The sequence below is a fragment of the Camarhynchus parvulus genome, chromosome 19 (assembly GCF_901933205.1).
Source record: "Camarhynchus parvulus chromosome 19, STF_HiC, whole genome shotgun sequence".
Taxonomy (NCBI): Eukaryota; Metazoa; Chordata; class Aves; order Passeriformes; family Thraupidae; genus Camarhynchus; species Camarhynchus parvulus.
The window spans coordinates 33,120-46,089 of record NC_044589.1 but is presented as its reverse complement, the minus strand read 5'-3'; the positions used below and the strand labels follow the sequence as shown (position 1 = coordinate 46,089).

At 43.3% G+C, this 12,970-nt stretch overlaps 1 protein-coding gene across 1 annotated transcript in view; it reads right to left on the bottom strand.

Moving 5' to 3' along the window:
* Positions 1–536: 536 nt before the first annotated feature.
* The window catches only part of RABEP1 (rabaptin, RAB GTPase binding effector protein 1), a 43,865-nt gene continuing 31,431 nt past the window's right edge, over positions 537–12,970 (bottom strand). The window contains exons 9-18 of the mRNA XM_030962514.1: positions 11,279–11,746; positions 9,594–9,698; positions 8,778–8,894; positions 7,453–7,551; positions 5,985–6,125; positions 5,089–5,278; positions 4,726–4,781; positions 4,202–4,300; positions 3,312–3,428; positions 537–1,171 (exon numbers count right to left, since the gene is read on the bottom strand). Coding sequence (XP_030818374.1) covers positions 1,070–1,171; positions 3,312–3,428; positions 4,202–4,300; positions 4,726–4,781; positions 5,089–5,278; positions 5,985–6,125; positions 7,453–7,551; positions 8,778–8,894; positions 9,594–9,698; positions 11,279–11,746 — 1,494 coding nt within the window. The 3' untranslated portion in view covers positions 537–1,069. The remainder of the gene's footprint in view (positions 1,172–3,311; positions 3,429–4,201; positions 4,301–4,725; positions 4,782–5,088; positions 5,279–5,984; positions 6,126–7,452; positions 7,552–8,777; positions 8,895–9,593; positions 9,699–11,278; positions 11,747–12,970) is intronic.

Here is a 12,970-nt window from a genome sequence, read left to right as displayed (position 1 = left end):
GCACTGCCCTGGCAGAGGGGGCAGGAACAGCTTCACTCAGCACCTGCCCTGGACACCTTCCCCAGAGAGCTCCTGCCTTCACACCTTGTGCCAGCCCCAGAGCAGAGCACACCTGCCCCACCTCAGGCCCATGCTCAGACATGCAAATGACTTTTACCAGCTTTTTTCTGTTTGGGTTTTTTGTTTGCTTGGTTTTTTGGTTCTTTTTTTCCACAGAGAAGGGATTCCAGGCACTGCTCAGCTTTAGGAGATGAGAAACAACCGGTTGTAGCTCCATATTCTAAATTACATTTGTGAAAAGAGATTACAAAACAGTGCATTTCTTGTGCTTTTCTTTCTGTATCTGAATTCAACAGAAAAATGGCAAGGAGTTAAATTCTCAGTACAGTGTTCTTTTTCTTTTGGATTAGCATTTATCTGTTCAGGAGATACACAGCTCACTCATATCCACATTTCAGCAGCATTCAGATTCTTCACAGAGCCAATGGTTTTTTAAAAAAAAGTACTGAGTTATGAAATAAGATCAATATCCAGTGTCCTGCTAATAAAGTCATATTTTAATATAAAATATTCATACAGCATACTCTACACCTCATTCTCTCTGCTAGCTGAATACTGTTACTGACTATTCAAACAGAAAAACTTCAACCACTTTGCTCTTCAACGTTTTGGAGGGACAATAGTTTCCAGCAGCTACTTTGATCACAGTAGTGGGGGAAAGAACAGAGGGAAAGACAGGGGTTTATGTTCCAAAACTCTATATTAGGTTACGAAGTCGGCTGAAAGAGGGAAGTTTTTCAGAATGTAAGGACTGATCCCACTCAGTGGAACACGAAACACTGCACTCATTAGTGTTTCCATTAGAAATTCTCCTTCCTACACTACAAGTCACCCTTGTGCTCTCTTCCTGCCCAGTACGAAACCTTTTTCCCCTCTAGAAACAAAACTTAAGTCATTGCTCCCCTCTGTTGTCTTCTGCTCTCTCGGTTAGAGTTAAATAATAATTAATGTTGCTATAAAGATGAGTTAAAAACCTCAGCCACAGCCTTGGAGCCCAGCAGGGTGTCTGTCATGTTTCAGGGAGCTGATTAATGTCCGTCAGTTTTGTGTCGTTCAGGATTGCACGGATCCTCTCCAGGGAATCTGCCTGCCGGATCCTCTCCAGCTGCACCTGCAGGAACAGCACAGGCACTGCAGTCAGCAAGGGCAGAGCCAGAGTCAGGCCCAAAGGGGCTCAGAGCCAGGCCTAAGGGGGCTCAGAGCCAGGCCTAAGGGGGCTCAGAGCCAGGCCCAAAGGGGGAGAGCTCAGAGCCAGGCCCAAGGGGGAGAGCCCAGGGGCAGGCCTAAAGGGGCTCAGAGCCCAGAGCCAGGCCTGAAGGGGGAAGAGCTCAGAGCAAGAGGAAGAGCTCACACCCAGCCCCAAAGATGGAAGAGCTCACACCTAAACCCAAAGGGGAAAGAGCCCAGAGCTCACACCCAGGCCCAAAGGGAGCCTCCAAGGGATCCAACATCACCAGGGGCTGAAGAAATGCAAGGTGTGAAGGAGGACAAGCTTAATTTGGGCCCAAGAATGGGAAGAAAAAGACACGAGGCAGTTGTGATTTTACAATAATCCCCCACTTTCTGGGGGTTCCAGGCATCGTCAGCACTCTGTGTTTTGTCTCATGCCCAGTCACTGACTGTTCTGGACAACTGGAGATGTGCAAAGTAAACCTTCCCAGGAGCAGCCCAACCTTGGAGGCTCTCAAGGTCACAGCCAAAATGCTCTTGGAGCAAACATCCCATTTCCAGGCTCACTCCTTGCTCTGCTGATAATCCAGTTGAAGCTGTTTCCTGTCTGCTGAAAAAGGGCCCAGCAGAACTGGGGTGGAACCAATGCAAAGAGAGCACAACTGATTTCTTTCTCACACTCAAACTTTCACCATCTTTGCAATAGGATCCGGGTTTCAGTTATAAATTCCCAACTAACATTTAATTGCTTTTTAACCCTTCCTCTGAATTGCTGATAACTGATTTGGCCAGTGGACCCCTCACACAAGGGGTACTTGCCCAGGCTCTCACTGCCAAGGCCAGGGAAGGGAATTACCCTGCCAAGAACCCACAATCCTCTGATGGTCATCTCACACTGAGCACAGTGCACTGGCACAAACCACTGCTTAAACTGGAGCACAAACTGATGTGCAGTAACTGCTTAGGGCAGAAAGAAAACACAAAACACAGACCTACAGTTCTAACTGAGCTCAGGGTTTACTAAAGTACCTGCAAGCTGTGGAAGAGCCCACCACACATCTTCAAAGTGGTGGCTGTTTGCTCTAAGAACTGCATAAAACAGTGCCTGCACCCAAAAAGTGAGGATGAGGACAAACAAGAGGCAACTTCCCTAAGCAGGACAACTCAATAGTCTCCTTTGTCCTCCCAACTCCTCCAGACACAGAGCCAGAGAGGACAGATCTCTATTGTCCATCCAGCTAAACTGTGTCTAGTAAACAATTCTCCCACATTCTGGTGTTAATTTTCCAAGTAAACCTGAATGCCTGACTCAAAATGTGCAGTTTGAATTCTGCTGGATGTCACTGAGGGCCTGGCCAAGGACTCCAAGGAGATGGGACGGAAATTCAGCACCTCCTCTGTGAGCAAAGCTGGAACATAAAGAGAGCACAAACTCTGGGAACACTGAAGGTGAGCCCAGTCCAGCCTGGCTTCCCCAGGACACTGAGAGTCCCCCTGCACATAAACTGCAGCAGAGAACAGCCTGGCAAACCTGGATCAGCCTCAGGGACACCCCTGAGAAAACTCCTCCCCTCAGCCACCTCACATCAACCACAGGTTCACTTGGTGGAGGAAATACAAGGATAACAACAGAGACAACAGCAAGGACAAGACTTTTAGATTGTATAAATAGAAAGCAGTAACTCTAAGAACCATTTCATATATTCAGATCAAGCAGTACCAGCTCCTTACTTTATCCTCAAATATTTGCATCTGAATGATTTGCTATGAAAATATCACATTGGAAGCATCAGGAGATGGAGAAGGAAAAACACAGGTCTGGAAGAGCCATCATCTTTGGCCCTGCACAGTTATTTTTAGTACAATAACTGAAAGTTGGCTGAAAATCAGAATAGAATCCCAATAGCTTTAATAATAATATTATAGTAGGAATACCTAATCATTTTATTACACTAACAAATTCTAAAATAGATCATAAATACCAACATAAGAAAATTTACAACTGCTATTTCTTATTTTACTCAGCTCTGGAGAAATAATGAAACTAAAGCAGCCCTTACACATTGATTGGACTCTCTTACCTGAAGTGTCTGAGAAAGCTTTACAAAGTCTCTCTGCACTTGCTCACTGACATCCAATTCAGTCTGCAACCTCTGGGCTTTGTTCTTCTCTTCAAACACCAGCTGCTCAAGGTTGGCCTGAGGAGGAAAAGGTTCTTATGCTTGAACTGAATAAAAATCAGCAGCTTGTAGAAACTGATTAAAGTGTGATACCAGAGGAAAGCAGCACAGCATTCACAGGGCAACAAACTAAACCAGTCTTTCCACACCTCAGTTTTCCAAAGTGCAAAATCAGGGGCCAATACCCATTAACAGGTGCCAATAGACTGGTCAAGGCATGAAAAAGCCCAAAGTCCCTTAACAGCACCATGAACAGGGATCTCAAAATACAAAGGCAGAGTTCTGAGTTTTAGCGCAGTAATTTGCTGCTGGCAATGTAACTGTCTTGCTGTCCTGAGCTTTAGTCAGAGAAGTGTTGGGGGAAAGGGCATAAAAAACAAAACCAGAGAGTGAGTGCTCAGATCACAATTATTTCACCTGAGTGCTGAAGTAGAGCCCCTTCCTACAGCAACTACAAAAAAAGCCCAAACATTTCTTCAAAAGCATCAAAGCATCCAAGCCAAGGTTTGGTTATCAGGACACTGCACAGGCTGGAATGTTCCTGAGCCTTCCCTTGGGAGGGCAACCCAAGGGATGGTCAGGTCAGCAGCAATTCAGAGCCACCACTGTACAAATCCCAGTGAAAACAGGGGTGAGGATTTAACCACATCCAGAGGACATTATTGCCCTGCTAGTTTCTTACCAACATTCAAAAGCTTCTTTTTTTCATTCTTAGGTAGTGCCACATTCTCTGACACAGCTGCTCATCACAAAAGATGCAGATACACTTCACATCCAGACATCATAGCTACCTTTGCTGCAGTCTCCTTCTTCAGCTGTTCTTCTAGAGCATTCTTTGCCTCCTGCAGACTCTCCAGCTGCTGCAGGTTTTCCTGTGAAGAACTTTCCAACTGCATAATAATAATAAAAAAAAAATTAACCGAACTTCCTAACATTTCCATCTCCCACAGTCCCTCCAGAAGGAAGCCTAAGTATCTTTCAGTACTTAGGGGACTCAGGGACTTAGAAACACACCTAACTAATCTCTTCTAGGGGCAGAGAAAACACTTGAATAACACTACTTTCCCTCCATTTATTTACTTTTGGAGCTGGAGAGAAATATCCAAACTTGACATTTAGGTCAGTGTTAGGTAGTCTAGTAGTAATTAGGAATTAGTTAATCCAGTATTTAGGTTACAGATTAATAAAATAGATCAAACATCTTTTAAGGAACATGAATGTGTCCTACTCCTACACTGGCATCAATACAGGAAAGAGAAAAAAGAAAACTCCACACCACCAAACCCAAAAATCCCACAGTGAAAGGGCTTCTTACCTGTTCCTTTTCTGCTTTTATTCTTTCCAATTCAGCTTTTAAACTGGAAATGGAAGCTGAAAAACAAGAATATTAAAACTTAAATGCAAGAAACACAGGAAATCGTTCATACCCTGTTTACTTCTGTTAATATTTAAAGGAGAATTAAGCTCATGTTACATCAAAGGTACCTCAAAAGCAAACAAACAATTGTACTTTTGTTTTCAGCTGCACAGTTTTCATGTCTCTGCTTTCAAAAGCGTACAGTATTTAGAATTCAAGTAAGTCTACACACAGAATTCAGGTAAGTCTACAAAATCAAGCCTTTGTGCATCTTAATAATTCCTTATATTCCTATTCTGAGACCATTTCACCCCTGCTCACCTATTTCCTCTTTGCAATTCTCTATTTCCAGCTGTAGAGTTTCTTCTATATTTTCTTTCAAATATTGTTCAGCTTGGATCTGTTCCTTCAAGAAGAGGATCTCTGCCTTCAGCTTCTCCTCGAGGTGATCTGCTGCTGTCCTCACACTGATGATGTCCTGCCTGTACTTGAGGATCAGCTCCCGGAGCTCCTGGATTAGGATTAGCAGAGATGTGCATTTGGCATCACCCAGCTCTGGGGTATCAGCATAAGGACAAAGCTCTGCTGCCCCAGGGTCTGTCCTGACATCCCAGACCAAGCTCTGCTGCCCCAGAGTCTGTCCTGACATCCCAGACCCTGCTCCCAGCAAGGAATTACAGCCACAGTCAGCTTGGCCACAGGAAATGGAAACGTGGCAAACATCCCCATGGGTTTAGGATGCTTCCCCTGCATTTCAGCCCCACCAAATCTTTTAGGCTGAAACCAAAGGAGTGGCCATGAAAGGGATGGTAAGGCTTATCATTATTCAAGGCTTTGGATTATCATTGGTTTTAACTGGACAGAAGTGACTGACTTCACCAGAATTACTGAATCAATACAGTGGGGCTCTGCTGACTGAAAACTCATGTGCCCAGTTGAAAAATGAAGCTTGAACTGGCTGAACTGGGCCAAACCCACACTCCCCTGACCACAGAGCAGCTGTCAGACCAGTTAGCTGGTTTTACAATCCATCCACACCCTGAAGCAGCCATGGCACAGGGGGACCACTGGCTGGCTTTGTCCATCACAGACTTGCAGGGTTAAAACCCCAATTACTGATCTCTGTGCTGTTTGAGACAGCTTTTTGATAAAGAATAATACTCCAGTGAGATTAACTCACAAGCACTGTTGGTGTTAATGATTTAAAAATGTTTTACCTCTGTTGCTTCTGGTAGAATGAAATCTTCAGCCTGCTGTAAGGACACATGCAAGCTGTGTTTTCCTTGAAGACTTTCATTATCTTTTTGCAGTCTCACCAACTCTTCTGAAACCTGCTCCCTTGACTGTGTCAGGACAGCCTACAATGCAAAGAAAAGCAGAAATTCACACTCAGGGTCATGCTTAGATCTCTTCTGCCCCATTTACTACCCCTACTTTCAGCAGTCTGGTGAATTGATATTCTTTGTAAAGAAAGGAAACAAAATGATGCTGTGGATCAACACCAGCAGCTCCCTCTTGCCTGGCAAGGCCAACTGTAAGGGTCCAGGCAGAGAGGAGGAAGGCAGTGATAAATAAAATACAGCTTTGTTCAGTGTCCCACTTTCCTCCTGTGTTTATCCATTAGCTGGCTGTGTGGCTGTGCTCATGGAGGGGAAGGGGAGGGGGAACCACAGGTGCTTTCAGGAGCAAGTTATCCAAAAACCTGCAATATTCACCCTGTGGAACTTTCCATGGTGGGTGTCTGCCTCCCACTGTCCTCCCAGGATAGCACCAGAACAGCTGACCCCATGGAAAGAAAAGGGATGAAGAGGACATGGCTTTGCTTGCATTACAAAAGAAAAAAAAAATCCAGGGGAATTTTCCAAGAGGAATGGAAATGGGGAACCAAGGACTTGAGCAATAGCAGGAGAAGCAGACTCAGATCAACACATTTTCTGAATCTCCTGCACATCCACCAGACATGTTCTCATGCAGAGCATCTCTGCCAGCAATGCCCTGATGTGCTGCACACAAACTCTGACCCCAAAAATGCAATGCTGGGGTTCATGAGGATGAATTCTCTTGGTCTCCCATAAATGCTGTGCCAGGGAGGGAAAAAGAAGAAATTTGATTCTGATATAGAAAGGAATGAGTTGCTCTAAGGAAGTCAAACTTACTTCTACAACATGAGGTCCACTTCCTATTCTCTGGCTTAATTCCAACAAGGTGCCCAAAAATAGTTTTAAAAAATTAAGCTTCCATACACATCTCTCCCTGGGTGTTAAGGCTGCTATTTTAAGTCTGACCTGCAACAACACTGATCATTCATCTCTAAAACCTGAGAAAATATTCACTAATGATGGTGCTTGTGATGAATCCTGAAATAGAGTCTTGAGCAAATCTTCTGTCTTCAGATTTGTGGTGAAGTTGAGATAGCAAAGAGACATGGAATTGGACAATGAATAAGGGGGAAAGAAGCTGGCCAGTGGTCTCCCTGCTCCTGAATGTGCAGGAACACAGACAGCAGCACAGAGTGACACAAACTGATCCAGCCCCAGCACTTGCATCAGAGCTCACTGGCCCAGGCCCTTTGCAAGTGAAGATGCTCAAGCCTGGCTGGGCACACAAAGCCTTTTACAGACACACTGAGCTCCCAGGGTCAGACAAACAGGGCTGCTCATGATCTCTGGAATTAACCTGTCTTACCATTTGCTCCTGGACACTTCTCTTGGCTTGCAGAAATGCCTGCTGCAGCTCACTGAGGAAATTCTCTGACTTCTGACACTTGGCCATGAGCAAGGAGATCTTAAAGAAAGAAAACACAGACAAACATGTAAGAAATAAAGCATGGAAGAGATTCTGAAAAAGAAATAAGTTCTCTTGCCTGTTATCATTACTAATAGGTACTTTGAAAACTCAAACTAAGCCGCTGAAGTTTATGTTAATTCTTCACTCAGTCAAGCAGGAAAGCAGCTCCAGGCAGTAAGGACAGATGTTTTGTTTCTGCACCAACAATATTTTTATATTCTATTTACCAAACTCTGAATCAACAGTTAATTCCAATAAAATTTACATGTAAGCAATTTCAGAGACACTGAAGGAAAACAGCAGCTTTTTTTCCTAAGTTTTCAGCATTTTTTGAATTTTTGTACCTTTCTCTGTAAGCACTTTTAAAAACTTTACAAGTCATTCCACAACAACAAATGTAAGATTAATCATTACTTAATTAACAGCACCCTGGTACAGCCAGAAGAACATATAAACATATTTCTGTTGTCTAAGCTGGACTTTGTCTAATGACTGTTTCTTCAGTAAGAAAAAATACTGGGCAGGATGGAAGAGACAAAGTTTCAGCCCAAGTGAAGTAAATTCAGTTTCTGGTACACAACATGTACCTACTATTGTAAGCTTTAATAGGCCAAAGATGATGATATTTTTTTATTTTTTAACTATGACTACCACCCATTTTATTTGGCTTCCTTGTTCCAGAAGAATTAGGTACACATCTCAACTGAAAAATCCTTCCAGTGGGCTATTATTTTAAAGGAGTTCAGTGCCTATTTTGGCCCTGCTAATGCCTGTTCAGCTCCTCATTACTGCATTCTTCACCACAAGCCCATTAACTGGGTGTCAAATGCTGATAAGAGCAGGTGGTGGAACAGAACCACTCTTCTAGGAACAAAGCTGTGCCCAGGGCACAGGGCTCTGTTTGCACGTTTGGGTCATGTCAGACACAGATCACTCCAAAACTCAAACATTACTCACACTCCTACTGCCACTCTGTAATGGAGTTCATTATTGGAGATGATATTTCAATGCCAAAATCGGGTAACACAATATTAGAGACACAATAGATTTCTCTAGAAACTGTGGCAGACTCAGGTGGAGCACAACTAACCCCAGAAATTCTCATTTGTTGTGTTGCCTGTACAGCCAGTAGCCCATCCATATCTAAAAACCCACAGGTTCTTGTTACATACTTTTGAAGAACATTTCATCATTCCTGGACCTCAATTACCAAATCCTTGTACCTGATTAGAGGAGTCTTCAGCACTTTGTTTCATGTAATCCTCCAATTCCTGTTTATCCTTCATTGTCTTTTCCAGCTGGTCATTAGCTTGCCTCAGCATCACCTGCAGCTTTTTCACCTGTGTTGTCACAACAAAATTAATTCATTTTTAATTCTCTGGGGAGAATTTATTTTCTGAACCCTTTCACTCCTCAAACCAACAACATAGAATCCCTCAAAAATCCAAAAATCCTATGCAACCCAGAAATTCTTTTGCTGTTGAAACAGGCTCCAGCACAGATAATCCCACAGATTATTCCCTCTAAGGAAACATGGGACATCAAACTGCACTGGACCATGGCCATGTAATGACTTCAATCACTTATTTCAAAGCACAATGTGACTCATGCCTTCCACACCCATCTGAAAATTGTTCTTTGGTATATGGCAGGAAACAAATATCCTCCAAGACCTGAAGGTCATTTTATGCTGCTAGGATGAGGTCCTTTTCTGTTAACAGATCTTACAGTATCAAAGATAATAGAATTTAATGCATGACAAGCATTTTAAAATATAAATTATTAAAGATACTGACTTCAGCATGGGCATAATACTTTTTATAGAACACTAGTGCATGGTCTTACAGCATCAAATAAAGGGTTCTTCAAGGTGAATCCCTAAGAAATTCATGTACTTGACCACATATGAATAACAAATCACGTTACGTCAAGTTATCCAGTATGTTGATTTTGGTCAATTAAAACCAATGAATAAAACAGAACCCTTAGTAGCTCAAAAAGCTGCAAAAGCCTGGCTAAAGCAATGAGAGAATTCCCACCTGGTCTCTGGTCTCAGCCTCCTGGATCTGGATCCCTTGCAACTGCTTCTCATAATTGGAGCACATGTCACAGCGCCTGCCCAGCTTGTTCCCTGCATTCTGCACCTGCAGGACACAGAGTCAGCACCTGCCCTGAGCCAGGGGAGTCTCCAGGGAATGCAGGAATGCTACACACACTCAGGTGTGGTGTGGCCACAAAGCATTGCAGACAAAAGAGTGGCAGAATCATGTAAAGGCAGGATTGAGTTGCTTTACAAGTGAAGGATAACTCAAATCGGCTGGGGGATTTCAGCTTTTCCTGCCATGGGTCCCACCATTAGCACAAAAAGCCATGACACAGAGTTCATCAAGTCACTGTTGGGTTCTTCTGACAAACAGAAACCAAACAGGAGAGGAGAAATAAAGTGTTGGGGAGGGCAGCAGGGAAATCAAGTGTAAACCTGCTGTCCTGCTGGAACTGCAATGGTTTTGGACAAAGGGATAAATGGAAGTTTTAGCAAAGTTCCAGCTGCAGGTCAAGTTTGAGCTGAATCTGTGCTGGTGTTTACTGCTCCATGTCCAACCCACAGCAAGAGGAATTCACACTCCAGTGTCTGCTCCTGCCTCCAGAACATGTGGGAAGCTGCATTTCTGTTCTGGATTCTGAAACAGGGCTGAAGTAAAGTGTCATCATAATGTCAACAGGGCAAGGGAACACTCAAGAGTAAGGATTTAACTCAGCTCTGAGCTCAGGATGCTGTAATTTCTCCAGATATAGCAAATCAATAGGGAAACAACAACAACAACAAGAAGAAAGCAATTTTACAACAAGTTTGGAGAGACCTCCTAAGCAATGAAAAAATCAGTAGTTCTGCATTTCCTCTGTCCTTCATCTGGCCTTTTCTCCTTCACTACATTCTTTTTTTTTTTTTTTACTCCCATCTCATCTCCCTTTTCACCCAGTATGGATTATTATCTCCCCCCAACTTTTCAACCCCCTAAAGTGTTGCTCCTCGGCCTCTCATCCTCTGAAAGGAAAACCACAGGAAACCCCAAATATTCCACTTTTCAGCAAAAAACCAAATACAAGCTTTGAACTGGCATTATATAAAGCTGCTGAAAAACTGACAGGCAGAACACCCAGAAGCAACAATTTCCTTGGTCATCCACAGTGCAACTGGCCCATGGTTCAGTCTAATCTGCTGTTTGCTGCTCTCAGAAATAGGTCTGTGATGATGCAAGTCCCCAACAATTTCCTGGAGCCTCTCTGTGGTACTCTGTGCCTTGGGTATAGTTTGGCTGCTCATTTCCAAAGTGCACAGCCCTCAGCAAACACCCTCAGCACACAGAACAGCACCCCCAGCTCTGCTGCTTCTACTCCTCTCTGCCTTCTACTCATCCCCAGCTCCACAATAATGCCCTCTCCTCAACTTCCCATTTTCTCCTGAAGTTCTCCCACCTTTTTCCACCCTCTCAGACAATACTGAGTTCCACAGCCTCCTCCTCAAAATCCAAAGCACTTTGTGTTTAGTAAAGCTGCCTGTCCCAGGGGCAGGGCCAGCTCATCCACCTTACACTGGTTGCGTTTCACCTACAGAAGCACTCCAAGAGGGGAAAGTGAACATCTGCCCTGGATGTGAGCTGTTCCTTTCCCAGCTGGCTCTGGGCAGAGCCCAGGAGGAGGAGGAGCAGGGCAGAGGACTCACCTCCTTCTGCAGCAGGTTCCACTCTGTCTCGCTGACCAGGCGGTACCCGCTGGGGGACACATAAGCACTCTCCACCCCCTGGGTGACACTGGAGAGCAGGGAGGCAGTCTCTTCTTGCTCTGGTGTCATTGCTTTGATTGCTTTTTCCTGATCTTTGGTCAACATGAACCCGCTGGGCATTTGCAGGGATCCGAGGGAAGCCGTATCAAAGTTCTCAGACACTGAATCTGCTCCAACAAGTGGTCCAAAATCTGACTCATCCAGGTTCCCAGCAGATTTTGCTTTGTTGTTGTACCCTAAAGCTTTGGACTGTAAGGATCCAGATGTGCCCAGACTGTCTGTTGACTGTGCTCTCCTAAGTCCATCTTTAAACATATCAGTGTCTGGTTTATTGAAGGATTCGCCAGAGGAAAGAAGCAAGTCTGCATCCAGGGAATGGACTGAGCCATGGGTGCTGTTCACATGCACCTGGAATTGAAAATCAAGGAATAAAACAAATATTTACTCCATTTTAGTGGTACAGAAGGGATGCTGGGCACTAATTTGGCAAAGGCAAGATTATATTTCTTTGGCAAGAACATCTGCTCTCTAAGTTTAAGGTCACAGAGGAAGGGCCTCAGAGAACTGAAATGAACCAGCTAAAATTCAAAAACAAATAAAACAAGTAAAAAAAGTCTTCTGTTAACAGAGTGCTTCTGTAAGACTACCTTCCTGCCAGACAAGCAAGGACACAGCCACCTTCCAGCTTCCAATATTTAAGACAAGATGCTTCCCCTGAAGAGATGTACTTGCAACATTCCCTCTGCAACCATAATCTACACAACAGAAGGCAGATACTCCACTTCCAAAAAGAAATTTAGAAATTTTTCATAAAACAAAACACTTCGCATTAACACAAAAATAAACAGAGAAAAATACACTTAAAGTCTACTCTATATTGACAAGTACATGTTGTTCTTCTATTTTTCTCTTCTGCTTCGAGTGTCTAACAAAATATCAAAATATTTCCTTCAGAATGTTATTTGTACATAAAAAAAAAAGAAAATGGAAATGTCTGGGCTTAGACCCAAAGGTATCCTGGGGGATGCCAGCACCAGAAGCCACACAAATTGTCCTGTGATGTGTATGAGGCACATGGAGCCTCTCAATCTATTTTTGTTTTTGGTAGCACTGAAAAGAGAGCAGTAATGCTTTATTTAAAAAGCACATGACTGCTTTCAAAATACCTTCCAAAATATTATGCACTTCTGCTTTGCCATTAGACACATAAGGAAGTAACACTGGAACCAGGCTCTTGAGAAAAATTATCATTTCTGAAATAGGTCCAGAGACCAGCAGGCTGCTGGCACTTTATATAAGTGCTTGTAACCTATAATAGATATATATATATTATGTACTACTGGTTTATGACTGTTGTAAATACCTTGTTTTAATCATTTTTAGGTGGAATATTTATATTTGCATGTATACATACAAGTTCATAATAAAAAAGTCAAGGGAATACAAACTGACATAAAACTGCATTTTCAGGCTATAGCTGTTCTGTGATAACCAAAACAATATTAACAAATCATCTGTTTGTATTGCAAACTGCCCAAGAGAGAGGATTTTAGAAGCTATAACAAACTATAACAAGTTGTAAGAACTGATGAATGACTGATTACAACATATAAAACATATTCTGAACAGCTA